Source organism: Syngnathoides biaculeatus, chromosome 11 (genome assembly GCF_019802595.1).
Source record: "Syngnathoides biaculeatus isolate LvHL_M chromosome 11, ASM1980259v1, whole genome shotgun sequence".
NCBI lineage: Eukaryota > Metazoa > Chordata > Actinopteri > Syngnathiformes > Syngnathidae > Syngnathoides > Syngnathoides biaculeatus.
The window spans coordinates 11,566,035-11,590,561 of record NC_084650.1 but is presented as its reverse complement, the minus strand read 5'-3'; the positions used below and the strand labels follow the sequence as shown (position 1 = coordinate 11,590,561).

The window sequence follows — 24,527 nt, the reverse complement described above, 5'->3', positions numbered from 1 at the left end:
GGCCACTTATTGCGGGGTGAGTGGATCACAGATCCCCGCCCCCACCCCCAAGTATAAAATATAGTTACGCAACTGAACATCTCCTTAATGTTAAAATCCATCCATTTTTTTCCCCACTTACACTAACCTAAGCAAAGAAGCCCCATCCATCCATCCATCCATCCATCCATCCATCCATCCATCCATCCATCCATTGTCTACCACTTTTCTGGGTCAGGTCGCGGGGGAAGTAGCTTCACCAGGCATACCCAGACTTCTCTTTCCCCAGCCACTTCTTCCAGCTCTTCCGGAGGGATCCCGAGGTGTTCCCAAGCCAGCCGAGATACATAGTCTCTCCAGTGTGTCCTGGGTCATCCTCGGGGTCTCTTTGCGGTGGGACATGCCCGGAACACCTCACCAGGGAGGCGTCCAGGAGGCATCCGAATCAAATACCCCAGCCACCTCATCTAGCTCCTCTCAATGTGGAAGAGTAGCAGCTCGAGACTGAGCCCCTCTCGGATGACCGAGGTTCTCACCCTACCTCTAAGGGAGAGCCCGGACACCCTGCGGGGGAAACTCATTTCGGCCCCTTGCGACTTCTCCATTCCCAGTCTTTTCGTCCACCACTTCCGGTGGGATCCAAAGGTGTTCCAGAGCCAGCTGGGTGTAGTCGCGGGGTTCCTCCCGGCAGGGCATACTCAGAAAATCTTTCCTGAGAGAAGCCTCCTAACAAGATCCCCGAACCATCTCACCTGACTCCTCTCCATGGAGGACCCGCTGCTCTACTTTGAGCCGCTCAGGGATGACCAAGCTTCGCACCCTCTCTCTAAGGGAGAGCACGAAAACCCAGTGGAGTAAACTTATTTTGGCCGCTTATATACACACCACCTTGAGCTTTCGGTCACAAACCACAGCTCGTGACCAGAAACGAGGGTAGGAACATCGATCGTTAAATCCAAAATCTTGCCCTTTCAGCTTCAGGTCCTTCTTTGCCACAACACATCAAGACAGAAGAGAATACAAAGAGCAGAGATGCGATGCTCAGGCCACCAAACTGGACCCCATCACTGCTTTGGCTGTGTTTTGAAATTCTATCCCAAAATGTTATGTTAACAGTAATTCGGTAATCATCTCAAGGGACCACCATTAATTATTTCCAACCCTATTAAACGAGTCGGTCTTTTGTGTGTGGTTTTTGTCAGCCCCCATAAGTCAGTCTGCCAAGCTGTCCTGCGGTGTTCCTCAAGGGTCAATCTTGGTGTCCATTTTTTTTGTGCTCTACATGCTTCCACTCAGAGATGTCGTCAGCAAATCGGAAATCCCAAATTAAACTGATTCAACAGTATATAAAATGTACTTACTTTGAAAATAGAAGGAAATGTAAAATAGTAGTAATTGAGCATGAAGCTGTATAGTTATTCTAAAGTAACTAAAGATTGAGATGTACATCCACCTGTTGACATCTAAAAAAAAATCCACTATAATTTTAGAGTAATTTGTGTTTTCCTGATTATTATTTACATTTTTTTACAAATGAAAATTTACCGAGACTTTACAGTGATTGGCTAGTATCCAACAAGTATATAACGTCCATGATTATACAGTAGCAGCACCACTGATTGTTCTCGAGCTAGTTTCAGAAATGCTTTGCCATCAAATTACAGATTCATTCACTTGTCTCCTTCAAACATCCCTCGGCGTGCACTTTCACGTGGATGTTGCCGCATCACACGGCCAGATAATTAGATCTCTGGCGATCTACTCGATGAGTATGTGGGTGAAAGGTTTTTCCACTTTTTTTTTTTTTTTCCTCTGCAGATTTGTTTTAGTTTGAGAATTGCATAGCAGGTGGACCAGATCAAATGCTGTCGGGGACCTAATGCAAGTTGCCCACTCCTGACGAAAAAAAGGATACAGCGGTATAAGATTTTTCAACCGAGAGTTGGTAAGTACTTACAGAGTTTTGATGGAGCGCAGTGGTGTGAAAAGTCCCTTGCTGATGGTTTGTAACTTGTTGTCGTACAGCGACAGAAGGTTGAGGTTGTGCAGGTCCTGGAAGGTGTTGACCCGAAGACAATTGATCTTGTTGGCATTCAGGAGGCTGAAACGAGCAAGGATTTAAGAGTTTCCCACATTTTCACCCGTACGCTCGCCGGGGCGAGAGCCGACATTTTTAACGGCATAAACACATTGTTAGGGTCTTAAAAGTGGGTCGGAGGTGGAATAACGAGGGATATAACCTTTGTCTCTACCCCAATCATCCACCCAAATGTGCAGAAAATTTACTGGCTGGATTAGCTCATCCTTATTGTCTTTGCTTGACTTCACTTTATGCGCGAAAAAGCCAGCACCCATTAGCGGTTTCTGCTGCTACACTGCAGTGTTCGCGAGGACCGTCTGTCACACTTAACATCGAATCATTTGTTTTGACCGCATCCCGTATTGGTGCCGCGGCTGTGAATGCCGTCCAGCGAGATTTTATCTGCACACTTGGTTATTTTATCAAACTGATCCATGATGGACCTTTCCGACCTGTCAATCACTCGTACAAAAATAGCCAATCAGATAGCCGCACTGACTTGATGCACCCCTGCCGCCATGTTGTCCCACAAGCAATGCCGGTTGTCAGTAGCGTGCGCTTGGAAAAGTTAATGTTGGTCCTCAGATGCGCTTGGGGAACGTGCAATTCTGATGAAATACAAGGGGCCCGCTTGATTCATTTTCCGAAGCCTAAAAGACAATTGACCAAGTTTCTACGATGGATTAAGGCTCGCGGAAGACTGCACGTACAACTAAATGTGAACAAAATCAACGTACGTTCAGAGGTAAGTGAGGGAGAAGTATCTTCTCTCAGTTTGATTGAATGATCATCAGTGCTTTATACATTGCAGGAGAACGACTTTCACTTTGTTAGTGTATCACTGACCTACTGTATGAAATATATATATTTTTTATGCCAAAGAGTCGGGTTAATGGTACGTAAATGCGGCATCTCGTGCAAGAGAAATGTCGATTTGCCCATTTGTATCACATCGGACTTTTAAGACGGAGCACTGGGTTCGATTACGAGCCAAGTCAAACTTTTTCATCTGGTGACTACGGTACTGACCGAGTCAATCGCCATTGTTTAAATGTAGAAAATCGAAGCTAACTCACTTGTAAAGACTACAATGATATTACTCGTGATCTTTCCAAGTAAAAAGTACTCACCCAGCTTTACACGCGCAGTACGATTCCACTATTTTATCCTGTTGGATTTCAATATTAAGTTTGTGAGGCGTCCAAATTTTTTTGCATCGATCAACGTTTCGCTGTAACTCTGACATTGCGTCCTGCTCCGTCCAAATTCTTAATTCCGTGTACATATCCTTGCGTGAAATAGTTGAGACGTCTCTGTAGAACTAACTCTCCTGGACAAGTCAGACGCATTGGGCAAAAAAACAGACCGCAACATTATCTGGAATACGCGACAGAGAATCCACTTCAAACATGTTCTGCTCGGTCGCCATTTTGGAAGCTTGTGGGACATGGCAAATGTAGCTAACGGGGGGCGGAGCTTAAGATCGCCAGTCGGAAAGGTCCATTATTGTTCACTGTTCAAACACACGATGAAGGATAGATGCAAGGGATAGATATGTCTTTTTTCTTAGGCTATTATTGACCAGAGTACAGTACTTACAGTAGCTGCAGAGACACCAGGCCGTCAAAAAGTCCTTTCGGTAGCTCCGTGATCTTGTTGCCATAAAGCACCCTGCACGGAACAGTCAACAATGACAATTTAGGACACAAGCTAAAGAAATTCTCAATTTGGAATCTAATCAGTTGAGTACCCGCACGGAAAAATCCACAGTATACTGTAGTATGAGTCTTGTAGTATATGGTACTTTGGTGGAACGTGTACAGCACAGGTGTCAAACTCAAGGCCCCGGGGCCAGATCTGGCCCGCCACATGATTTTATGTGGCAATTCAACTTCCATGATTTTTTTTTTGTGACAATCTGTTCTAAATTTCTTTGTCATAGATCATAAATGATTGCATTTAGCTGAAATTACCATTTTTGTGTAACAAAACATGAACGGTTGAAAAACACATTAGCATTGTGTCCTGATTCCAAAACTATTTCACAAATTTGGTGGGTAAGTTTGAGGCGGTTAAACATTTTTATGGTTTCACAGCCATAACGGCCCTCAGAGGGAAACCGGAACTACAACGTGGCCCGCGCCAAAAAATTAGTTTGACACCTCTGGTGTACAGTCGATGGCATCTGCGGTTATATGGTTTGTAGTTATAATTAAAGTTTTTGCACCTTCAATACTGAATCATAACCGTTGGTTTCATTAGAATACGCAAGTGACTGCCTCACGAACAACAGCAGACGGCGGATCGAGTCGAGCCGACTGCACGCATTTCCAGCTTCCTTTGACCACCTGGCGGTATTCGTTGCTAATATGGATTTTGATCACATCATTTGCATGTAGGGAGGTATAAAGATTCAGCTTTAAGACCCCCTCCCGGCCTGGAATTTGAAATGCGGCACGCCGAACTGCATTTGCACAGTAATTAACGGCGCGACTAACTTTCAGGTACACTCCACCAGACAAACTCAGAGATGGTTCGAACGCTGACATTCCTCACGTCAAGACCATCCCGTTACATCACGTAATGTAAAAAAAAAAAAAAAAAATTGAAGTAGTTGTTGTGCAGTGCAGAAAAATGATTAAACATTTTGTTGACTTGGAAATATAATCTTAAAAAGGACAATGCAACCGATCAGACAGTCTGAACGCATTCCAATACATAATGAAGGAAATTACAATCGCAATAATAAGCTCAATTTTAAAATAACGCCACGCTGGCAATGTAAAAAAATATATATATATTTGCAAAGGCTGAATTCTTCTTCTTTTTTTTTTTTTTTAAAGAAAAAAAACCTACTACGACTAACGTTTTTAATATCTTCTCACTGTGGCCATCATTTTATCTCATTTGATTATCCAAATCTGAGGTTGATGGGGCACGCGCTATCCCCGCCGCACGCGCGACTATTCACTCTACTCGGGTGATTTCAATTTTTACCCCATCACGCCTCAGCTCTTCTGCAATGACATCTTAATATCTGTGTGTCTGCGCGTGTGTGTGAGAGAGAGAGAGAGAGAGAGAGAGAGAGAGAGAGCGAGAGAGAGAGAGAGAGAGAGAGAGAGACACTCTCAACACCCAGCTGAGAATTCACTTTGGCTGCCCTTTTGTGTCCGTCTGTCCGTCTCATTTTCAGCCTCCCGATTGATTCAAATGAAACTGTCCTCCATGTTCTTACCGCACTCTGCCCTCTTACAGACACGCAAACAACATAAACGCTGGGCGATTACATGCACAAACCGGGCCACATAAATCAATCCACTGTGTGTGTGTGTGTGCCCCCCCTCCCGCTTTGGATGTCAGTTCAAATATTTGGATTTACTAAATGAGTTGATATTAAATTGCTTTATCCAGTGAGGGGCAGCACATTTGGTACCCGGGCGTTCGATGTGGACATTCCCGACCTAATCCGTTCTGCACATTTTCTGAGCCGCTTATCCTCACAAGGGGGCGTGGGAACGCTGGAGCCTACGAGGCGGGGTACACCCCGAACCGGTTGCCAGCCAATCGCAGGGCAGATATAAACAAACATTCACACCTACACGCAATTTACAGTCCTCAATAAACCTGTTTTGGGGATGTGGGAGGAAACTGGAGTCCCTGGAGGCAAGCACGGGGAGAACGTGCAAGCTCCACACAGGCAGGGATTTGAACCCCGGGCCTCAGAACTGCGAGGCAGACACTCTAACCAGTAGTCTACTTTGACGCCATTCCTGACCTAATCCATTTGTTAACAGAACCACAAATTTGCCGTCGGAGCGAACGGGTGAATATTACGTTCCAATTTCAGCTTACACAATCGACAAATAGACGACTTCCAAATGGCAACTATAACAGTATCCATCCATTTTCTTTGCCGCTTATCCTCACGAGGGTCGCGGGAGTACTGGAGCCTCTCCCAGCTGTCAACGGGGCAGGAGGCGGGGTACACCCTGAACTGGTCACCAGGCAATCGCAGGACACGTCGAGACAATCACACCTTGGGGCAATTTAGAGTGTCCAATTAACGTTGCATGTTTTTGGGAGGTGGGAGGAAACCAGAGTGCCCGGAGAAAACCCACGCAGGCACGGGGAGAGCAGGTGGGGCCGGGATTGAACCCGGGTCCTCAGAACTGTGAGGCATTCACCGGAGTGAAGGGTTTCCATCCGGGTTCAGCACATTCTGCACGCTACAGTGGACTACGCTTTTTCTATTTTGCACTTGTGCATTCGGAGTGAGTGGAAAAAAACCAAAAGGAGGTTTTTACGCAGTCTATGGTTTCTCCTAAACCGTTTGAGAGCATTAATTTTCTGTGCCTCGGTAAAATGTTTGCTTGCCTCTTCCAAAGACAAAGCGCAAAACGTTTTCTTCTTTATCGTGGGGTACGACCTGTCACAATATTTCCTTTGCAAAACCGCGGAGACGGCGAGCGGGGCTGCGGTCGTCCTCACTATTTCGGTTGAAAAATACGGGTCAGCGCGTCCGAGGAGACCTTCGACCTCGACTTCGCAGCCCGTGTTCATGCTCGTGCGGGACACTTACAGGGAGGTGAGCGAGCGGAGGCCACTGAAGGCGTCGGCGGCGATGTCGAAAATCTGGTTCTTACTCAAGTCTCTGTGGGTGGAAAAGAGGGGGGGGGGGGTAATGCATTAGCAATACAGATGTCCTAGAACTGTCGGCGACAGCATACATCAGCAGAGGTCAAGGGAAGGCGCGCCGCCGGTGAGGAGAAAACGAGGAAGTCGGTGTAAGTAAATGAGCCGGCGGATGATGGACAGGCAGATGGGATGAAATGCGACGGACGTGCAGAGTGAGGGAGGCAAAAGGAGGAAGAGCGAAAGGCCCGCTAAGTGCGCCTCGTTCACATCCGGGAAGCGGGATTTATTATTGAACCCTCATGACGGCCCCCGGGATGATTGGGGGGCTGAGCTATGACCTCGCGACCTCGTGAGCGGCCACGCATAGAGACGTGTTTCCATTTAAACAATTAGTACAATCAAAATTAAAATATGGATTGTGTATTTTTACTCACTCAACTGAGTAAAATCAAGTTAATAAAACATTTAACAAAGGAGCTGAAGGAGAGCATACGTGCAGTGATTCATTTTTTTAAGTCACCAATTTTTTTTTTTTTTCCATTAAAATGCAATAATTTTTAAAGGGAGGACTTCCGTACATTAAACCGAATCAAGTTTTCAAATTTGGGCTCGGTCTCGTCAGCTTTTGAGCGATCACAGGAGTAAACAGAGGTCAGATAGATGGCTGAAGAAGCCTTGTTGAGAATATCTTAAGGCATTATGTCAAAGGAATATGCCATATTTTCCACACTATAAAACGCACCTAAAAGCCTTGAATTTTCTCAAAAGTCGACGGTGAGCCTTATAATCAGGTGCGCCTTATAAATGGATCAATATTGAGCCTTTAGTGCAGCTCCATCTAACGGATGCATAACGTAATCCCAGCCTCTACTGTTGCACTTATTCTATGCGCCTTATAATGCGGTGCGCCTTATATATGAAAAAATAAAAAAAAAACAGGCCATTCATTGGAGGTGCGCCTTATAATGCGGAAAATACGGTAAACGGATTCAGAGTTTTGGCCTTGAAATTCAGTAAGACTGTTTAATGCATTTTTAGATGATCTCTTAGTCAAGTGCGCGTGTGCGCCTGTGCTACATATTGATGTCATAATCCATGAATGTATTTATGCATTTTTTTAATTTGCGTGAAGACAAAGATTTCTTCATCTGGTATGGACAGACTTACATCCTCTTGAGCTTCTTGTAGGACGAAAAGGCTCCTGGCGGGACACTTTTGATCAGGTTTTGCTCCAAACGACTGAAAAGACACACAGAAGAGAGATATGACAATCTGCCTCGGCGTTGAAAAGTTCCGCGTTTGAATCTTGCCTCACCACAGCTGTTCAACGGGCACGTGTGGCTTTTCTCCAGCTTCACTAAACGGGAATGTTGAGCTCATCGAAAACTAAATTCCATCCATCCATTCATTCCTTAGCCGCTTATCCTCACGAGCATCATGGCAGTGCTGGAGCCAATCCCAGCTGTCATTGGGCAGGAAGCAGGGGACACCCTGAACTGGTTGCCAGCCAATCGCAGGGCAGATAGAGACAAACAACAGTCGCACTCAGAATCACACCTTGGGCCAATTTAGAGTCTCCAATGAATGAATGTTTTTGAGATGTGGGAGGAAACCCGAGTGCCCGTAGAAAAGCCACGCAGGCACGGGGAGAAGATGCAAACTCTACACAGGGAGAGCTGGGCTTGAACCCCGCTCCTCAGAACTGTGAGGCCAACACTTTACAGCTCCGCCACCACGCCGCCTCCAAAACTTAATTCTCTATTGGCAAAAAAAAAAAAAAAATCAATGAGAATGCTCGTCTATATAAGCCACGTGATTGGCCGGTGACCATTCCAGGGTGTACCCGCATCTCATTCCAAAATCACCCGGGACAGGAGTCACCCTAATGAGGAAGAGGCCTGACGGAGGGATCATTTCTTGTCGTTCCAGCGATCCAAACCGAGGAAGAAGAGCACCGTGCACGCGCTACTTTGTACAAATGGTGCACTGGAGTCGACGATAATGATGCAAAAGTTGGCACGCGGGATAATTCATCCGTCACCGGCTGTGGCGCGCTGCTGATATTGGTTTTACAAATATTTTTTTTTTTTTTTTTTTTGCGAAAACAAAGGATTTCGCACGCTATTTTCTCAAGCCAAGGGCTGTCTCTCAGCAAGACTGATTACGCCGGTCCATTTGGAAAAAAAACACGCTGCGGTCGACGAGTCGCATCCAGTTCACGTGTTGTTAATGTTTGACGTGACAATGGAGGATGAGGGAGGAAAAACCTGTGGATGCGAGAGGACCGGAGCCAAGGCGAGTACCAGGGTCAGCTGTCAGGATGATGAATGGGCTCTAACCAGACCCTCTTATCCTCCGACTCTTTAACCCACACTGTGGTCTGTTCTTGACCTCTGTGCTTTTTGCATCCTTCCATCCATCCATCCGTGCGGACATGTTTGCCAGGATTAAAAGCCGTTTGGGATGATTGCCCCTTTTCGAAGTACCAACAAGATCCTCGCGTTGGATGCGGTGGCGCCTTGAGATACGAGCGGAACTGAGCACGCTTGTAACTCAAAACATCTTTCCCCACTCAATGGAAAGGCCCCCGATCCCGTTAAGAAAAAAAAAAAAAAAAAGAAAAACGTAACAGTTTTTGTGTTTAAATTGCTTCCCACGATTTGTGTTATCATAGCAAACTGAAGGCCAATCTATGTGCTTGTTTTAAATACACAAAGTGGAATTACCCAAGTTTGATGTTTAGTTTGACAGTAAACTTCAACTGGGAGTGGCATGAAACAGCTTGAAGGCTCTTTTTGAAGAATTCCTCACGATTTGCTCGACTTTCCGACAATCTGATTGCCTGATATTTTCCATTTTGTAATTGGCTGTAATGTCGATTGGGTCCCCGAAAAAAATTATCCACAAATTACAGGGGCCTGGTTATTCTGGGGATGTTGGCTGTCGCCGTCATGTATGTTTGAGTCCGAAAAATATTGTTTGAGTTCAGCCCAGCCCATCTAGGCATGTTCCGCCTCTGCATTCTCAACCATCATCCATCCAAAAATCTATAAATGTCCTTATTAGGTTTGCTATATTTTTCCCAAACATTTCTTACAACGGCATGATTGTGAGTCATTCAATTGTAGCATCTTTTCACTAAATTTGGGCATAATCACATCAAAATAGATGTCTGCGTTGTCGCTAGATGGAAATTCTGCTAAGGTATGTCCGCCCAATCACAGATGCGAGCAGCAGCTGTGTTTTTCATGATTTAACGTGGAAATAAGGTGAGGGGAAAAAAGTAAATAAAGAACTAAAAAGTCAGAATTGCTGATAACCATTTCAGCTGTTCCAGGGGGCTTTTCCTGACATCTGAAGGTTTTGTTTCCATACTGATTGCTATTTGCAAGTGTTGCTAATTCCTCCTGCATTTGAACTGGGGCGTGTCGACTTTTTGATCCAACGGGAAACCAGGTGAGATAAAAATGCAAAGTAAAATCATGTTGTTTTTGTCCGTGTGCTGGATTTTGCCGTTTTATTTGCAGGTATTGAGCGCCCATCAAATAAGGGATTTAATTGATGGGAGAAACGTTTGAAAGACCTTAAAATATGCCAGAATTCCCCCACTCAAATTTCAAACTTAAACACCGCTTTGCTTGTTTATTGGCTCGCGTCCTGCTTTCTACGTCTTGCTAAGTGCATTCGGTGTCCCTGCGAACCTGAGACAAATAATTCACTCCAGGGTGTTGACATTATTCAAGAAGTACAGGCACTGATAAGGGCGACGTACAAGCGCTCGTTACGAAACTAAATCCTCCTTGCGGGAGGCGACGCAAGGTTGCGACAAAGGCACTTCCAGGCTTAACGCAATAGGACGCATTAAAGGGAAGCCACTTTATAGGCAGAATGAAAAAATCTATAAGGCTGAGGTGACGATTAGATGATGATTGAAACATGGAGGACGGTGACTTGACACTGCACGCACACACACACGCTTTACCCAAATTTGGCAGCGGTCCATAACACCAGCGAGCAGAATTTTGACATTGACCCAAATGATGTATCGGAACAGATATGCGAGTTAATCAAAATGCAGAGTAGACATTTAATATTTGGTAACTGGGCACACATTCAATGAACGAAGGTTTCCAAAGTGGTCGAGCATATACAAGTCAATGTGTGGAAATATATGATTTCACAAAGGAAGTTTAAATGACAAATTTGGGAAATATTTCCTCACTGAATTGAATTTTGAATTGAATTTGCAGTCGTTTTAGCTGCAGCAACACAGGATAGATTTTTCCCCCAGCTACTGCATATTAAAGGAGGACTTTGTCCAAAATGTCCATGTACAATAAACCCTCCAATCTGAAGTGATCTTATTATTACATATATTTTGGACATGAATAACATTTTTGAAATGCTTTCACAGCCAGACCCGGAAGAAACATCCTTGACCCGCCCCGTGATGTCACCGGGGCTCGGCATTCCAGATCATTCTTTCTAGCTAGACCTTAATGCCAACGTGTTGTGCCCAAACTGTAACAACAATGAGAATACGCACCTACATTTGTCGTACTTTAACCTCCCGTGGGGTAATTGAATTATTATTCATATCATAATGAATACATGGAATTTGGTTTTGTTTGTAATTCTTTTTCACAAAAATCGGCCACAAAATGCCGATAGTGGACGTCCTCTGTTCGGTGAAAACCGTATCCACGAGCAAAGGGGTCAAAACAGGAAGCACTGCAGATGTGGCAAACGCTGATTGGCTGTCAGTTTTCCAGCCGGGGGTCATTAGAATGTCAGAGCCAGAGAAGAATTTTTTTTGATAATAGTTTCCAATTTAGAGATGTTTCTAGTTGAAATCTGTGGATAATTTTTGCATTCAAAGAAACACTAAACCCTCATTTACTAACTTTTAATGTGTGCACCCATTCCGATTACTTTTGTCAAAGTCCTCTTTTAAATTCTACTGTACAATTCCGAGAAACATCTTTTTTGGAAATTTTCACCATTCCCAATAATTCATGTATTTTTGCAGTAACACAAATATTACCTATGATTACTTCATACAAATTACATTGCTTGTCTGGAAATAAAAATGTCTCTTGCAGGATGGTTGGCTCAAACATCCATTAATTTCCTAGATCCTTTTTTTTTTTTTTTTTTTTATATATAATCCCCAGAATGTTACAACCTTATAAATAAAATCTAATAATAGTACAGAAAACAATGCTGAATTTAGTTTTTCATTTCACAATGTTTGTTATTGCCGTTTGCAGCGGTGTATGACTGCACTAGATCAGCAAAATTTTTCCACAGCAAATCAGATTTGAGGATTGTTAATCAAAACAAAAGTATATGCAGTATACTATTTTTTTTTTTTTTTCCCCCCACGGAGCCTCTCTGTTGGATTGGGCAGACGTTTTTATAATTGGAAAAGATACAAGACATTTTTGTGTCACGTCAGAGTAGCGTTTACAGTCAACTAAAATTCAGACTTTCACTTCATCTTTAAAGTATTTTTCTTCCTCCAATGCAGTTAAAACTCAGACGAAAACACATTCGATTCGACTACACCCACATACACACATGGATGCACGTACGCAAGCACGCAAGTCAAAATATGACTATTAAGTACTGAAATGAATGAATGGCGGCCTTACATCTCCACGATGCCGTCCGGAAGGTTGGCGGGGATTTCCGTCAGGCTTTTGCGGCGACAGTCCACGATGTTGTTGTTGCAGGTGCAGCTGGGCGGGCACACGGCCACCAGGGGCGTACACGTCCTGGGCTCGGCGTGGGCGGGGCCTTTGGATGAATAAGCGAAGGGATGGGAAAAACATCAAGATATAAAGCTCGTGCAGCTACGTCAGCGAAATCACGTGACTGGCCGGAAGTGCCGATCAAGCAAAGCATTGTTCAATGCTAAGTCCGTTGAGACGAAACGAAAATATGTCATCTGGCACGACGCCCAGAGTTTTGTCAGATACCGCTAAACATTTAGAAGGTCCGTGGAAAAATGTAAGACACTTGGCATAGAAGACCCATATTTAATGCAGAAGTCGATGTTTTCGCCGACTGTTAGCCTGCTTCCGCTTGTCTTGGACAACTGGATCTACACATGGATCAGGTGAGTAAGCCGTCGAGATTTACACGGAAGAGTTTGGAAGTGTAGAAAAGTCTGGACGCATACAAATACTTTGTTGCTGGATCAGATCTCAACGGGGAGACGGCTCGTGAACGCGAAGCGTACTCGGCTATACGTTAACCTTTGCCAAAATCCATCGATATTTTCAGCTGCTATTCAATACAAATACTAACATTTAAATAAATCACCCCTGGTTTTACTATAATTGTATATATATTGACTACAATTGGGGGAAAAAATAAGAGGATGGAGTCATCTCCACGGAACGTACACGGAAGTGATTGCGGCCAAACATTAACTTTTATTTTATTTTTTAGTTTATTTTCTTTTTTTTTTTTTTAAATACGCATTGTTCTCAAATGAGCCAACTTGGCATTGTAAACACTTCTTGGGAATTTAAGATTGATATGAATACTTCCTATCTGAAATGAAGTGATCACTACACAGGCGTGTGTGTATTTTGGCTGGGCACCATCAATCACATTTAATTGCCGAAACCCATCCATATATTCTGCTCTTTTCAGCTGGTATGCTATAGAATAATCTCTTTGAATAGCTGTCTCATCTCTTGTGACAACCAACAGCACAACAGGTCTCGGCCAATGTGAAAAATCTGCTCTGGTTCAACGGCTCCCGCAGTGCAGAGCAGCTAGCTTTGACCGGCAATATGGCGCCGCGTAAACTCTGTCACGTGCACCACCTCGATAGGGTGCTGGCTGATAAAATGCATTTGCAAGATGCAATTCAGATTTATTTTTTTTTAACCCGTACAGCTCAATTTGGATGTAAAAATGCATATCGCATTAAGGGACGGCAATGGTAAGAAGTAAAGCGGTTGCAAGATAGAGTGCGATAACCCATAAAGAAAAAATGCAATTGCAAGATGCTCTTCTATGTAACCCAATTGGAATACTTACATATTTTATACAATTGCATTAAAGAATGGAAACAAGAAGTAAGGCAGGTGCAAAGTACACATCTGGTGTTTTTCTCCCATTTAAGTTCAGATTCAGTAAATACAATCAGATTAAGGAATAGAAGCAGTTGGAGGATAAAGTGTAGCTCTGGCCAATAACATCCAATCACAAAATAAAACCTTTGAGTCCCAATTTGGATACAACCGTAACATCTTTAGCGTCAGTAGACGTAGGAAATAAACGCAGGAAGTACGAGAAATAACAGCTGGTTTGCAGGGGAAATTGATGCGATTTCAAAGGGGGACGAAAAAGTGAAGGGGGAAAAAAAAAAAAAGCAAAGTCCCGATGGGGGCCGTTGTAGGCAAAAGCGATGAGGCTAAAGGCTACTTAAGAGAAATCCGCCTGGCAGTCGATTAGCGGCGAGCTGAATCAGACGCCTATAAACACTGATAGGGAAAAGCATCTCGTCTGCCCCCCTTTGGCTGAACGCACTCTTTTCTGCAAGGCGTCGATAACGAGGAGGCGACGACGCCGCGTACGCGCTATCAAAGTCGGAGTTCACATGGCTTGAAATGGATTCCATAGAGTGTATTTTACATTACGTAGAAAAGTATTGGGCCGTAATTAGCTTTAAAGATAGTTTGGGAACACTTCCAAGATGAATCCAACACAATTGAAAATCCTGGGTTTTTTTTTTTTTTTTTTTTTTTTTTGGGGAAGGGGGGGGTGGAATAAAGCTGTTGCGTAGAACGCAGGTGTTCCTAATATTATGGCCGCTGCGAGAACGCCAACACACAAACTGCAAACTCACCACCGCAGAGAAAATCCTTCTTCTGTACGTCGGGGACATTCAGGCCCCTCATGTGGGCGGGGGCCATGCATTGGGTGAAGGGCGCCAGGCCTCGCCTCGCCCGCAGCCAATCGGAGAGCCAGGACAGGTGGCAGTCGCAGTGGAGGTTGTTGGAGTGCAGGCGACTGGCCACGAGGAATTAAAAGAAAGCAAATCATTTTCTTTTCTTTTTTTTTTCTTTTTTTTTTATGAAGCACAAAAATGTGTGCGCATCCAAGAAAAGTTTCAACCTCATCTTTGAATGAAATCTTAACCTCAATCCTCTAATTAACAATTAACTTTAAATGCGATCCCGAGCGCCGCTGCAGTTTAAGCAACCCCCCCCACCCCCACCCCCCGGCCCTACTCTGGCTTTTGAGATTAATTCGTTACCGACCCAGTGACCCAAACGCATAACACTGATAAATCATTTTTTTTATTATGACTGTAATTTAAAAATCTGCCAAAACTGCTGCACTGGAACTGAATAATTCGATTATCAAATGCCGTTTATTAGGAACTGATAGCTAGATTAGGCGAATATAAACTGATGTCATTCCAAGGCAGCAGAGTTCTACTGCAACTACAACAACAATATCCATCCATTTTCTTAGCCGCTTATCCTCACGAGGGTCGCAGGGAGCGCTGGAGCCTATCCCGGCCGTCAACGGCCCTGAACTGGTCGCCAGCCAATCGCAGGGACAACCAGCCGCAGTCACAATTTCTCAATTTAGAGTGTCCAATTAATGTTGCATGTTTTGGGGATGTGGGAGGAGAACCGGAGTGCCCACCCGGAGAAAACCCATGCAGGCACGGGGAGAACAAGCAAACTCCACGCAGCTGGGTCCGGGATCGAAACCGGGACCTCAGAACTGTGAGGCCAACACTTTCCAGCCTGAGCACCGTGCCGCCACAACAACAATAATAATGTTAAATTAATATCAAGTATCACTGGGTTAAAAATCAGCCAGATGGTTGAAAGCTGCCCAGAAATGGAAGAAGTTGCCAACAGAGGTGAGGTCAGCCCCAAATGTGAATATTTTTAAATCCAGGTTGAAAACTCATGCTTTTTAGAATATATCAACTTTTTGATCACATTACTTGCACTGTATGCGGTTTTAACTGTCTTTTTTTTTTTTAAATATTTTGTCGTTTTTAAAGAAGAGAATTCTTATTGTCTTGACTCAACCGCTGCGCATCGTCAGGATCTGTTTGACTGCGAACCGACAGAGACGAGAAGGGAAAACAAAAGCGAGCACATCGGTATTTTTTTTTGTTATTGTGACCAGGAGTAAAAAAAAAAAAAAAAAAGAAAAAAAATGACATCGCAAGTATGCTCTAGGGCTATCCATTTTCTTCACCGCTTATCCTCACGAGGTTCTCTTTGTTTTCAAATCCCTTAAATCACGTAAAGCACATTGAGTTACCTCGTGTATGAAATGCGCTATACAAATAAATTTGCTTTGCTTTGAAAGGAGAATATCCTCAAACCCGGAACAAATCAGACAGAGCACGGTGGGAAAAAATTAAAAGCCGACGTCTAATTTTCTAATGAACACCTCGCATCATGTGCAACTAATGTTCCTGTGAGACAATCACGTGCCCGTCATTTAAGGGGCATTCAAACCCACTAAATCCTGTCGAAAAATGAGCTCCCAGTGTGGTAATGTTCGGCGTCGGGTGCATTAAGGGATTTGGAAGCCACAAAGCCGAGAGACTCTGCAGGCGGACACCTTCAGAGTCACGAGGGAAGGGAGGGCAGAAAAAAAAAAAAAAAAAAAATGGCAGGATGTCTTGTCAGCGTATTACACGCCGGCCGGGATACAGTATCTCGCCTTTCACAAGACAGGCCTCCCTTTGTAATAAAGCGGAGGACAAATCCTGTTATGGAACAGAGATGGGCTCATTGATGCTCGCAGCGGGGGTAGTGGGTTTTAATACCGCTCTCCCATTATAAATCCAGTTTATAGTCAAACCCCCGCCTGGAGGTAGCCGCGTCTCGGCCCACCCCCGTCTTGAGCCTTAATTACTGACAAGTAGGATTAAAACACAGGGCACAATAGTGTATGTGTGTGTGTGTGTGTGTGTATGCCGAGCCCGTGTGGTGCCCGCTGGATTTGTGCGCACTTGATTGGCTTTATTGTGCTCACTGTTTGTTGTAACTAAGGTCTTAGTACATCCAAAAATGTGTGTGCGCGTGCACGTGTGCAACGGCGACAACCTTAAGCCACATGGGCACGTTTTTTTTGTTTTTTTTTTTTTAAATCACCGCTAAATACAAATTGAGTTTATTAGAATTATAAAATGAGGCATCAAAGTCAAGAGGTGACGGCGAAAAGATAAAAACGGGACTTAAAGTCACAACGGCGAACAGTTTTACCGCCATGGCTGCAAATTCAAATGATCATCGGCTCATAACAAAGACAGCGTTATCTTTTGTCAATTTTGATAACGGTGCAGTGAACCAGCCTGCGCGGCGCTAATGCTAACGCTAACACCGCCGTTCAGTTGTGTGTGTATAGACGCTGACGCAGGAAGCAAAGGAACCCGAGCCGGGCTGGTGGGGGGGCGGCGCGGGGGTCCAGTCGCTCAATCACACCGTCGGCTTTGACAGACAACAGAGGCAGCGCGCCAGGCCGCCTGATGAAAAGATATTGGATATTGGCGATTCGGCACTCAATCTGCCGCCAACTTGTAGCCCCGCCGCCGCCCGAAATCCAATTTTGTCCGTCTAGATTTGGAGCGGCGGCATGAGCGGGTAAGCGCACGTGTACGCACACATCCGAGCGTTCTGCGATTGGCCGGGAGATGGGAGCTGCCATTCACGTTTGAGGGGAAAAATGGGCAGAAAAACAGAAGCGGCGTTCGGGACGCTATGCTGTGCTCAACGGGTTTTGCGACACTCTTCAGGTATGTCGGAACCAAAAAAAAAAAAAAAAAAAAAAGAGATCTTTTTCTGTAAATATAATCAAACGTTTTTTGTTTTTACATTTTAGCAAATTAAAACTATTTTATCAAGTGCAACACTGGCTCCCACATATTGGTTGCTGCACATTTCGCAATTGTTGTCACTTCTTGGACAAAATCTGAAACTGAAGGTGGGTCAAGGATTGTCAAAGCCCCCCCACCAATTCGAAAAGGATCTAAAATGAAAAAAAAAATGCAAAATCTGTAGGAGGAATCACAGCCAGCAACCTTGAACAATTATGTTATGTTTCCATTTCTATTGCCATTATCAATAAACAACCATAAAAACACAGAGCGCTCATTTCTTTTTTTAGTGAGATAGCCAAGAACTGAATCCTTAGCTCACAAGTATTACTTACTCCTGGTCGCCGAAACGGAAAAGTCGATAACTACAATTTGTTAGCCGTAAAGCGACAGCACGGTGGGTCAGCTGGTAAAGCCTTGGCCTCACAGTTCTGAGGAACTGGGTTCGATCCCGGCCCCGCCTGTGTGGAGTTTGCATGTTCTCCTTGTGCTTGCGTGGCTTTTCTCCGGGTGGGCACTCCGGTATCCTCCCACATCCCAAAAACGTGCAACATTAATTGGACACTCTAAATTGCCCGTAGGTGTGATTGTGAGTGTCCCCTGCTGACAACTAGTTCGCCTCCTGCACGTTGACAGCTGGAATAGGCTCCAGCACTCCCTGTGATCCTTGTGAGGATAAGCGGCAAAGAAAATGGATAGCCCTAAAGCATGATTGCCTATGTCATTTTTTTGGTGTCACAATAACTAAAAAAAAAAAATACACTTGCTTTGGTTTTTCCTTTTCGTCTGTCGATTCGCAGTCAAACGGATCCTGGTGATGCGCAACGGTTGAGTCAAAACAATAAGACTTCTCATTTTTCCTTCTTATTTTGCAAAAATATTCAAAAGTGGCTTCGCCAATCCAGCCATTCGGCAAACGAAACGCCACCACCGTAGAAGAACACCAGGTACGGAAAAAGTTGTTCAACAAACCTGCGGTGAAAGTGTATGAATGTATAAATGTATGAGTGGGAAAACACGTCACTCAAAAAGTGATGGGGGAAAAAAAAAAATGCAATTGCTGGTCCATTTTCAGATCTTCAGTACAAACTAAATCTGTGGATGTTTCAGCATTTTTACCTGCCAGGACAAGTGCATGCACCTGGTGTGTATGTGTGTGTGTGTGTGGTGTGTGTGTGTGTGTACTCACAGCGTCCGCAACTTGGGCATGTGGTTGAAGCTGGAAAGCGGGATGAGGGTGATGTTGTTGTTGTTGAGAGTGCTGCATGCAGAAAGACGGAGGAGGGAGAAACACATTCATTAGCGCACTTCCTGGAAGCCTGCGCTGACGCACAACACAATAAAATGCCTCTCCCATCCACCACACACACACAATAACAGCAATTTCTATGACATGAGTGACTTTGTAGTGAAATTCGAGCAATACTTTTTATAACTGCAGATTACACTTCATTTTGGGGCGCCAAATTCATTCATCAAATATCACAACAGCTGCCGCTTGTAAAAAAACAACAACAAAAAAAAAACTTTATAGTTCATCACAAATTGTTGCGCGAGTTGTAATAACCAATTTGAACCAAGCTGAACTCGTGATTCTCTTTGATCTGAATATGCGTGCATGCAGGTGTCGAGGACGGAGTGTTACGTTTTGTTTGTTTTTTTGGTTTTGTTTCCCCTTTTCACTCTGGTCCTAACATTTTCTCCCAGGGTGTCCCCTGAGATGCCTGATGACGCATGGGGATCAAATGTAGATAAAGTGACTTTTTAAATATTTGTAGTCACTCGGATTGGTTGAGTCCTCTCTGTTGGGCCGATAATTGTAAAAAGAAAAAAAAAAAAAAAAAAAAAAGGTAAGTTTCATTCTCGACTTGTCCCGTTAGGGGTCGCCACAGCGTGTGAATTTGAATAATAATCGCCGTCTGCACCGAGGCTCTCCACCTAGGACCTGAATGGCTAGCCTGGGGGAAGATGCAGAGCCACTTTCAAGTGAACTAACACAGCCCGAAACTATCCCGTAGGTCACACGGGTGTAGCTTCCCCGGCAAGCATGTCAAAGCCGAAAGGTAAGCAGAGCTGCATGTTGTTTCCTTGATTAGCATTAGCTAATCGTGTTAGCTCTTGATGAGCAGTGCATATTTGATGGCTTGGTGAAGTTGGACTCCAAATAACTCCACATTTTCCACCACCATCCGTTTGGATCTCTATTTTCATTTGCGCACGAAAACAGCTGCCCGACTGGCAGCTCAAATGGAACCGAAAGATATAAACGAGAAACATATACCCGACTGCCTTCTGATGAATACATAAAAAGCTTTCGACGATATTCTCCCTTCATAAGCAGACAAAAACGCCATTGATTTTCACAACTTTTTACACCTGAAAATAAAGTTAAGACTACAAAAGAATACGGAGTAAAAGATGCACACATAAAGCCGCACCATCAAATCGATTCACTGGAGACCAAAAGGATTTTTTTTTTTTTTCATTTTTTTTCAGGCCGCTGAAAGCTCATAAGACGGGCTTTTACAACGTTAGACTCACGGGACGGACAAATGCTTCCAAAAAGCCACTCGTGTGTACATGCTCGGGAAAATTATACTGCAGCAAAACACGACGGACAAACATATACTGTATAACGACTGCGACAAGAATATAGCATCCAAAGAGTATCTGTTTCTTTTTTATTATTGGTAAAAAAAAAAAAAAAAAAAAAACTTCTGGTACCACTGTATAGAAAAAAAAAACAAAAAAAAAACCTTGCATTTATTTTAATCTATTTATCAGAGTCATAGTCTGTGTAATAAATGGGTTTTGAAAAACATAAACCCACTGCATCATATGTGTTATAAAGCTGTGTACTAAATCTCTTACAATTTGATCACTGTGTATGAAATGTGTTATAACATGGTCAAAGTGTCATGAATGTAGTATTCATGGTGTAATAATGTGTTTTAAGCGGGTTAAGAGGGTTATTGTGTGATAATGTGTTATTACAGGTGTAATAAAGTAAGTAAGAAAATGCAAGTCATGGGGCAGGATACAAGCTCTCCACCCGACATCAAACTGTCTTGATCAAGCACTGGAAGTTGCTCGCAACTTTAGGTACCTGGGCTGTACCATCTCTGACTCTCTCGCTGTAGACACAGCGCTAGACGGACGCATCTGCAAAGGCGTTATTACACTGGATAGACTCAACAAAAGAGTTTGGACAAACGGCAAGGTGACAGATCACACACACAAGTCCAAGTGTATGACACCCGTGTCGTGAGCACTCTCCCCTATGGAAGCGAGGCATAGACAATGAGACTCAAAGAGGAGCACAAGCTTAGCATCGCCTGGCAGGATAAGGCGACAAACGCCAGCCATTATTGGAGGATGGAAGAATTCCAAAGGAAGAAGTGACACTGGGAACCCGTCTGTCCCATAGGCAGACCCGAACTCTGCTTTAAGGATCTCTGCAAAAGCCTTCAAATGAACGTGGACACCTGGCAGTCCACCGCCTCTGAGCGACTGGTCTGGAGACGGTCAGTGAAAGAGGGTCTGTCAAACTTTGAGTCGACTCTTGCTCAACTGTCGGAGGCAAAGAGACAAAGAAGAAAGGCTTCAAACCCAAGCAGATGAACCAGCAACTTTGCTCCGTTGTCCTGGATGTGGGAGGGACTCCCATCCTCGTATCGGCCTGATACGCAAGACCGTAGTCTCCAGAGACTCAGATGCCGAAGAAGAAGACGACGAAATAAACTAACAAATCTCCAAATGGTCATAGTCTAATGCACATTTATTAAGGCAATTACGCAATGTGTTGCATTGAATCTCCGTAGGTAACATTACAGATGTCTGTAAAATGTCTGGAAAAAATTCTTAGCGTAATTGTGTAATTATTACATTATAACAGGGTAATTATGTCAAGTGTTATAACTGTCATTGGGTGAAAAATGTGTGATGACAGGGTCAATGGTGAAGGGAGACCTCAGATCTTTTCTTTGACCGATAAGTACAAAGACTGAATGGAGAAGCGAGGACTGAATTACTGTTTTGTTTTTTTTGTTCGAGACTGCATTGTGAAAAAGTGATTTCATATTGAGGTTTGACAAATACAGCATACATACCATAAAATTACACTGCTTGTTAATTTAGAAAATGGCATATATCTCTAGTCATATCTATAAATACATATTTCTGCAAGATGGACGTTCACTTCATCTTAAAATAAGCTATAAAAAAATTTGTCATGCCTTGTCCCTCTCCCACAAGTTTTGGTGTGGCAAATATTTGGCACAGATTGACGGACATAAACGATACGATTTCCGCCATCAAAGTGTAAATCGTCGCCAGCAGCCAAATGGTAGCAGGCAAAGCACACAAACGCGCCGCAGTCAGCGCTGGGCCGGACTGCGTTAGGAGAGAATGTTGTCACAAGCGGTCCAAATGGACTCATTACGCGGGAGTTTCCGTGTTTACGCTAACAACCGCTCATCCTCAAAACACACCGTGCGCCGCACTGTTGATCTTCCTACTTGTTTTTCTTCCCCCACCACCACCACCACCTCCGTCCTTCCTTCCGACTCGGTTTCCACATTCTCTCGGCCGGCGTAGCCTCCGCGGCCTTGGCGGAGGGATCGAGTTTCACACTCGGTCACTTCCAAATGCGCACACGCCGGTCGGCCCTGTCAGGGGTGATTCCACCCAGTCTATATAATTTAATTGCGGAATAACAATCCCGCCCCCGCACCCCCACAACTTCCCCGTCAAGTTTCCTCCCGCTCAGTTTCTCGCGCCGCCGCCGCACTTCAACATTTCTGCCTAAATACGGTTGTGACTGCTCTGAATTAGTCAAGATAAACAGCAAAGGTCATTTGAATATCGAGTTTCACTTCGAACCTGGCTTTTAAAATGTCTGACCGGCTCGCATCCTGTTTACGTGCGAGTGTAACATGCGGTCGGTGAGAAATACAAAAGATTTCTTGGTGGAAATGAAATCACGGGTGAATTGTTTGTGTGGATAACGCCGAGAGAGAGAGAGAGAGAGAGAGAGAGAGAGAGGAGCTCATATTTTGCGTACACGGGCACATTTCAACCACTGGCTTTGTTTTAACATCGACAATACAAACTGAGAATATAATCATAACTTTTAATATTTGTGTCGTGTTGCAGTTTACCCACAAAATTCCAGGACGCGGGCCAGCGAGATTAGCGTGAGGAAACGCGACACCGATCGGCCCCTCGACCTCAACCATCTCGAGCATCTGAGACCAGATATCGTTAAAACATATTGTTAGCCTAATAGCATGATTGCTGGATGTTGTCTGGATTCCAACTTGACCTGGATGACTGACAATCGACAAATACTTATCGTTAGCTACAGATGTTACCATGGTTGCAGGAGAGCCACGTTATCATGGCTTTCCTTACGACTGCCGTGCACGTCAAATTGGCTCTCAAACACACGAAAGGCGCAAGCTGTACTCTACAGCGTTCAAAACGCGGTTGGACGGCGTTGGCATCGGGGGAAAACTTACGGTCGGCCACCGCGAAGCCCGTCGGACGCAGTCCGGCTTGTTGCGTGGAAACGGGGGGGGGGGAAATCGAACAACGGGCTTCCGCAGTGATGCCCTGGCAACTCTCAGACACCTCTTGAGGCAGACTGACATCATCCTCTTTCGAGAAGGCGCACAGAATCCACCCCCCCCGCCCACACCGCCACTTAATTTCACCTCCCTCAAGTCAAAAGAAAAATGTATATACTATTTAAAATATTGCACCACTTATCTGTGATGCGTCTCTTTGCTATTGACATTTGAATTCAATTAAATTTCCGTCCCCACAAGCTCTGCCAACAAACAGCCAATGTGTGCGCGCGCCAATTTGAACGAGCGTTAAAAAAGACAATTTCCAATTAGTCTCCCTCACGCTCAATCAGGCTCGTCTGACGCAGGTCGATGCGCGCGGCGAGCGTCTGAACGAGAGGCCAAACGTGACTTTATGATCGCATTGACTAGCGACATTGACCCTGCGTCTGATACGATCGCGGTCGCTTCCGATCTCGGGCGTCTTTTGTCATCTTTCCGAAGATGTTTACGCTATTTCACTGCTAGATAAAATGCTTAAATACTTTCGAAACAACATTAGATTAGTGGTGAAAAAAAAAAACAAAACAGTGTAGTCAAGAACCTCCGGTACGGGGGCGGAGCCAAATGCAGGACTTCGAAGCAAAGGCATAATGTTCAATGCGGTTTATTCCGGAAACTGGGTCATACACGGTGTAGCAGTCTGACAAGGCAGAGGCGCAGAAATGCTAGGCTAGGCGGTATCCAAAAGAAAGGCAGCAAGGTCCGATGACTATGGGGCAAATTATCAAACGCAACGGGACAGGATCAAACAAAAGGGCACAGAATCGCTGTGACTGTTACGCTAACTTACGCGTAGAAGCGGAGAATCCCACAGGCAGTGAATGCAACTCACTAACGCAAGGCAAAGACCTGGCAAATGCCAGTGACAAAAACTCTAATTACAGTCAGAATGTGGAATAGCCGGTGACAGGTGTCATCGCCCAGAGCAGTGGTCCGGCCACGCCCCCTCTTGGCAGTAGCCAATCCTTGCTCATGACAGTGTAGTAGATTGCAGTGCCTTGTAGTGGTGCAATATTAAAATAAGCAACTGTTGTTGCATGATAGTCACAGATGCTACACTAGTGCACCAACAGAGTAATCGAGAAAGTCTCCCCGCCACCCACTAGTGCAATTTAATATGCGATTTTTTTAAAACGGCATTCTTATGTATTTTTCTCACAAACGAGCATAAAATGAACATGTATTCCAATAAACTGAATGACACTTTATACATAAATTGTTTGGTGTCATAGGTTAGGCGCGCGTGACGGCAAACAAACCAAGAATGAATATGAAAGCCTGCTGTACCTCGATTAAAGTCGTAACCTCAAAACGAAACCGGCCGAGG

At 44.4% G+C, this 24,527-nt stretch overlaps 1 protein-coding gene across 5 annotated transcripts in view; it reads right to left on the bottom strand.

The window, feature by feature from the left end:
- slit3 (slit homolog 3 (Drosophila)) overlaps positions 1–24,527 on the bottom strand; it is a 307,110-nt gene that overhangs the window by 84,212 nt on the left and 198,371 nt on the right. For all 5 annotated transcript variants that reach the window (XR_009797055.1, XM_061834519.1, XM_061834518.1 and 2 more), the window contains 7 exons: positions 18,760–18,831; positions 14,562–14,725; positions 12,349–12,493; positions 7,862–7,933; positions 6,639–6,710; positions 3,659–3,730; positions 1,937–2,080 (listed from right to left, as the gene is read on the bottom strand). Coding sequence is in view for 4 of the 5 variants with exons in the window: in XM_061834519.1 (XP_061690503.1) it covers positions 1,937–2,080; positions 3,659–3,730; positions 6,639–6,710; positions 7,862–7,933; positions 12,349–12,493; positions 14,562–14,725; positions 18,760–18,831 (741 nt within the window). In the remaining variant the exon portion in view is untranslated. The remainder of the gene's footprint in view (positions 1–1,936; positions 2,081–3,658; positions 3,731–6,638; positions 6,711–7,861; positions 7,934–12,348; positions 12,494–14,561; positions 14,726–18,759; positions 18,832–24,527) is intronic.